We start from the raw sequence: 6,000 nt of genomic DNA, 5'->3' as shown, positions 1-6,000 counted from the left end.
GGGGAAGATGTTGCAGTAATCAAGACACAAGCTGATGAGAGCCTGGACAAGAGTTTTAGCTGTGTCGATGGATAGGAAATCTTCTTCTCTTATAGATGCAATGCAAAAAGAATCTGCACATAGGCGCCGACTTCCACTGGCACCGGTGGGTGCTCGACTGCTCCCCCCCCAGCCCCATCCTGACTGGACCCCTCCTGCTCCCATTCCAACCCCTTCCCCAAATCCCTGCCCCGGCCCCACCTCTTCCCCTGAGTGTGCTATGTTCCCGCTCCTCCCCCCTCCCTTCTGGAGCTTGCTACAGCTGTTTGGTGGTGGCAAGTGCTGGGAGGTAGGCTGAGGAGCGGGGATGCGGCATGCTCAGGGGAGGAGGTGGAGGAGGAGATGAGGTGTGGTGGGGCAGGGAGCTTGGCTGCTGGTGGGTGCAGAGCACCCACTAATTTTTCCCTGTGGGTGCTCCAGCACCCAAGCACCTATGGAGTCGGCTCCTATTGTTGGATCATATTAAAGAAGTTCTGTATTAAAATCACAAATGAGTTTGATTCCCCATAGTTTAAGTTCCAGGGTATTACTAATTAAGAGGTCTCTTGGTTTTTGGTACTGTTTCTCTCCCTCTGTGTGAAACTTGCAAGCTGCTAATTGTGTTAGTACATTCTAAGACAGAGTCTGTTCTCAAAGCAATTCTTTGTAACAACAACTACTCACACAGAGAGAGACTCAAAGCAATACTCTGTAACAATAGAAACAGCACCCAGAGACTCCCCGCCCTTTTGTTGTATTCATCTCGCTTTGTTAACATTTGTGATTAAAATAGAGATAGAGGATGTATGTGGATGGATGCTTGGTGTGGATAATAACTGAATGATCAGGGAGGTGCCAGCCTAAGAATCCAGTATCCATCGGCTGAAGAAGGCGTCAAGTGGAAATAACCAGAGGACCCCCCGGAGGGCAGACTGGAATCCACCCAACAGCCTCAAGAATGGGAAAACCAAAGAACAAGATAACATCTAGCAGCACGGAGCCGTCAGGAATGTGCCATCTGCTGATTGATTCAGCAACAGCATGATGAAGCAATTCCCATAGACTGGCATAGGAAGAAATTCCTATAAAAATGGACTCTGGAAAGTGAGAACTTTGGGGTCTGATTCTGCAAACCAACTTCCAGGAGCATCAGATGAGCATCTGACAAGGCCCTGCTCCCTCCTCATGTCCAGGCCACCTGACCAGTGGCTTGGCATGAGCAACTCTAAGGCTGGTAACTATGATAACAACCTTGCAGAACCTCTGTGTGTGTGTGTTTGTATGAATGAATGCGTAAATAAATATGAGATTGAATGGAATGTTATAGCTATAACTAACTGCTTACTATGATTCTTTCTGTATTCACAATAAATGTGGTATTTTGCCTTTTCCCCTTTAATAAGATCCTGCTGGTTTTTATTTGATTGGTATAACACTATGAATCTGCAAGAGTTAGACACAGTCTGGATATGAGAACTTGCAGACAAGTCTGTGCCAAAGAGGACACCCAGGTTATGGGCTTGAGTGACAGTCATGATGAGGTAGCGGGAAGGTTGGGGGGGGCGATATTTGGTGAGAGTACTGTTTTAGCCACATTGAACTTCAACTATTAGACATGCACTGGGAGATGTCAGAGAGGTCAAGATTTATAGTCCTAAGCCCCGTACAGGCTTGGAAAAATCTTCCCCAGCAATTCCTGTTGACTTCTAACGTGACAAAAGGTGTACCCAAGGGAAGAATCTGGTTCTGTATTATTCATGTAAGATTACAATCACTGGAATCTTGCATTAAGTAACTCCCACTTTATATTTGGATTTTATTTTAAATGTATTACGGATGTGGACTATGGGGGCCAATCTTGCAAAATGGATTTTGGAATTTGAGGATGGCCATCACCTTTCAGAAGATGCTTGTCATTTTTGCAGAATCAGACCCACAATGACTTTTGCTGTATGTCCAGTAATGGCTAGCTGCTTTGCCTTCTCTCATTCACTGAAAATGTGCTAGATGAACAGGGTAGTTTCTCCATCAGTATATCTTTCCAGATGCTGTATTACTAAGATTTTTTCAATTTGAAAAATGTGTTTGAAATCATAGAATATCAGGGTTGGAAGGGATCTCGGGAGGTCATCTAGTCCAACCCCCTGCTCGAAGAAGGACCAATCCCCAAATAAATCATCCCAGCCAGGGCTTTGTCAATACTGACCTTAAAAACCTCTAAGGAAGGAGATTCCACCACAAATGTGATCTGCTTATCTCTTAATCTTTTTGAGGATTCAAAATGTTTCTCCTATCCTCTTGTATGATTTCCTTCTGCTCTTTTAGGGGTGCTTATGTATGGAAAAAAGTTGCTCTAATAGTGGTTTTATAAATTAATAAAATCTTTAAAATACATTCATAATTTAAAAGCTTTTTAAGAGACTTTTTAAAAAAAATAAGGAAAAAATATTAAATATAATGTACAAACTTAGGAGTCTTTGTGAACTTTAGGAGAAAAGTTAAAAGATAAATATATTTAACTAATAGGATACCAGTTTTTAGTTTGTTACAAAAATAAACATTTGAATAATGGAATTAAGAATGTGAATGAATTCTAAAAATATGCTTATTTACACTCTCTCTCTCCCAACAGAGAAACCTTTACTTTCCTGTAGTGGTGAAAGCATGCATACACCACTCTAACTGCTTTAAATACTACAAAAACAGCTGATTGTTCTGCTGCTTTGTGTGTCTGTGAGGTACACAGTGGCTGTAGAAGAAGAGGAAGAAACCTTTCAACAAATATCTAAATTTTCTACTCTCACTAGCTTTTTTCTTATTGCTCACTTCACTCAGCAATATGCTGCCTGTGCAAACATAAAAAGCAATAAACAGCCAGACAGGGACTGTAAATTGAGAAGTAGGATTTTTTTATAGTACTAGGCAATGAAAATAGACTGACCTTCCCTAGCTGCAAGATTGACCTTTTCGGTGGTGTCAGTTAATGATGGATCAGTGGTGAGATGCTTGTAGCAACTGTTCTGACTATTTTGTTGTTGCAATATTAGGCTGCTAAGGCAGTGGTCAGAGAGGCTAGGTGACCATATTTCAGATTACAGTATTCTTCATAAGAAAACCAAGAAACTGAAGATATATACAGATCATAATACTGTAGAGTAATTGTCTTCACAGAAGAAGAGTTGTGCAGTTTCCAAAGGAAAGACTATGTATTGTACATGTAATAGACATTTTAAGGTTTCTTTCCTTCCTTACTTTTTGGCTCAATATTGATCCTTATACTTTAATCTTATTCATTGGTGGTATATACACCAGCTGACATATCACCTTTTTACAGTAGAGTATAGCAGAAGAATTGGAACCTATGGATGGTTTTGTCCACTGGAAGCATGGCACAGTGTGACTATTTACCACAGCTTCTTTCCACTGTCATCTTATCTGTGTGTATTGTATAATGCCCCTTTTTCTGCTGAAAGAGCTTGTGGAGAATTGGTGGTCCACAGACCATTGAATGATTAGGCCCGTGGTAAGAGACAACTCTGTGTCATGTGGTTTTGAAACAGGTTTAAAAAAATTGTCAATTTAAATGTGTCCATTTTGCTATTACAATGGACAGATAATATTACCAGAAACGTTTCTTTAATCACATCTCCTCCATAATCTGTGGTGAGTGCATTAATTAGTATATTATTCTTCCACCTAGAACAATATGTTAAATTCATTGCCACCGTAGCAGTTACCAGCGAAGTAGCCCTTCGAAAAACTGAACAACAGTAAAACTACCTACCCCCGATCTCTGAAAGCTTTTAGGGTACAGGGGGCTTGGAGGGAATTACGCAGGGTGGAAGAAGACAGAAACGTGGAATGGGTACAGCGGCTAGGGCAGACAGATGACTAGAACTGTAGGGTTGGGGTCACTTCTCCTGGAGCGGTGAGTGGAAGCTGAGGGGCCCTGGCTTGACCTGTGAGATCTCCTCCCTGCCGAACTGCTGGGCGCTGGCAGGACCGCCACAGGCCTTTGCTTTTAAATAAATACAGTAGCCGAGTGCGCAGCCTTTAAAATTCTCCCTTGCAAATGCCAGCAACGCTCCAGCCACCCCTGCCCCGTGCAACCCCCTCTCCTGCAGCCGCTGCTCCAGGCCTCTCGCGGGAGCTCCGCCGCCCCCTCGCCCCGTCAGCGTCAGGCCGCGGCGGAACCAATAAAGTTGTCGCGAGGCGGGCGGCGCTGGGCGGTGCGTGCCGCTGCCGGGGAGGTGAGTATCCGCCCGGCCCGTAGCAGCCGGAGAAGCCCCTGGTGCCTCCACCTGGCCAGGCTCTTGGCGCGGAGCAGCCGCCGTGAGTAGCCCCGCGCCCGGCAGCTATTTATATAGCCCCTGGGGTGGGACGCGCTGCCAGGCTGCGCCACCGCCCCCCGCGGGCCCGGGGCCCAGGGCGCATTGTTCGGGGAGACTGACAGGCGCAGCCGCCCCTCCGCCTGCGCGGGCGGCGCGTCCCGCGGCCGCCGCTGTCTGCTTGCGGCTCGGCCCTGCGCGGCGGGACTGGACTCCCAGCTCCCGGGGCTGCCTCCCCACGGGCGCTCTGCAGGCTGGGGCAATGTAAGTCTGGCTCCCGCGGGGCTGGGACTCCTTCCTGCTTTCCTGGCTGTTGACTTGTGGGGGGGTTGTTTGTTTGTTTTTGTAGGGGTCGCGCCTGTATTTCCGACAATAAGTGTCCCCCCTTGAAAGAGGGCAAGTCGCCAGGCAGCAAAAATGCCCCCCAGTAACCAGATTCGAGTTCTGCTTCTCAGCGCCATGGAAAAGCTGGAGAAGACCCTCTTCAGGCTTGAGCAAGGTCAGTGCTGACATGTAACGGGGCTGCTCTGCGCAGCGCTGGTTCGTAACTGAACCGAGAGTCTAGGCAGAGGGTAGGTAAGAGACCACCGAAATTCATTCATGAAAACGATCGTGGAGAGCTGTAGTTTTTTCTCTCACCCATCTCTCTCACACACTCACAGTGTGTTCAGGTTAGTTGCTGTCCTCTGCTATTGTAGTGCTCTTTTTATGTTGTTGATTGTTTGTATGGTGATAGCTTTAGAGACCACAATCATGGATCAGTGTGGATTGTAAAACACTTTCAGGCCAAAAGTCAAATTGCATAAAAAAAGCAAAATCACTATTCCAGTTAAATATGAGCCTAGTTTAAGACAGTACCTGAAGGATGGTATAACTATAGCACTCCCATATCCATTGCTGCTTCAGTCCCTGTCTTTGCTATTTATAAAAGTGTTCGCAATCCAACTTTTTTTGTGTAGTACTAAATCTGTTATGTACAAATCCCATATCTTAGTCGTAGGGATATGAACTATATTGATGTTGTCAATACTTTTTTGGGGTTACAGGTAAGATTTGGAAAGACATGTTTGTGTGCTAAATGTATTTCAGCAATGCTGTAATTTGCAATTATTTCTCATGTTCGTAAATACTTGGAACTATTTTTATTTTTAAGTATACCCATCAACCTGTGAAAGGTATATTTGGACCAGTATCCTCTTGGTCAGCAATCTCAGCCCATAAACTGTTCAAGATGAAAATGTTATCTGATATCTTTATTCTTTCTTGCATACTTTTTTTTTTTAAGGGGCAACCGTAAAAGTTTTAACTTTCACCAGGAAGATTTAAAAAATATTGTCCACGAATGGTTGATTTATGAATTTACAGTACTTTCAAAATACTTTCAGAACAGCACAACCTTTTTTACCCTTCTCTAAAACTAGAAGTCTGCTTAAATACTTTGATTTCAGAAATCATCCGATGAAGTGAGCTGTAGCTCACGAAAGCTCGTGCTCAAATAAATTGGTTAGTCTCTAAGGTGCCACAAGTACTCCTTTTCTTTTTGCGAATACAGACTAACACGGCTGTTACTCTGAAACCTTTGATTTCAGAATTTGCTGAATGATTAGTATGTGAATTTACCAGAAACTTTTATCATTAATGAAGAAAGTGCAGA

General features: G+C 44.2%; 1 protein-coding gene across 4 annotated transcripts in view; it reads left to right on the top strand.

Annotated features, from left to right (window-relative positions):
* The first annotated feature begins 4,218 nt into the window (after positions 1-4,218).
* Positions 4,219-6,000, top strand: part of AGL (amylo-alpha-1,6-glucosidase and 4-alpha-glucanotransferase) — a 57,889-nt gene continuing 56,107 nt past the window's right edge. For 2 of the 4 annotated variants that reach the window (XM_074961274.1, XM_074961271.1), the window contains exons 1-2: positions 4,229-4,350; positions 4,696-4,845. In XM_074961274.1, the coding sequence (XP_074817375.1) occupies positions 4,764-4,845 (82 nt within the window). In that variant the 5' untranslated portion in view covers positions 4,229-4,350; positions 4,696-4,763. Of the gene's footprint in view, positions 4,351-4,494; positions 4,611-4,695; positions 4,846-6,000 lie in introns of those variants that run through there. The other 2 variants (XM_074961273.1, XM_074961272.1) reach the window with 2 other exon arrangements.

Source organism: Natator depressus, chromosome 8 (genome assembly GCF_965152275.1).
Source record: "Natator depressus isolate rNatDep1 chromosome 8, rNatDep2.hap1, whole genome shotgun sequence".
Lineage (NCBI taxonomy): Eukaryota > Metazoa > Chordata > Testudines > Cheloniidae > Natator > Natator depressus.
This window is presented reverse-complemented; position numbering and strand designations above follow the sequence as displayed.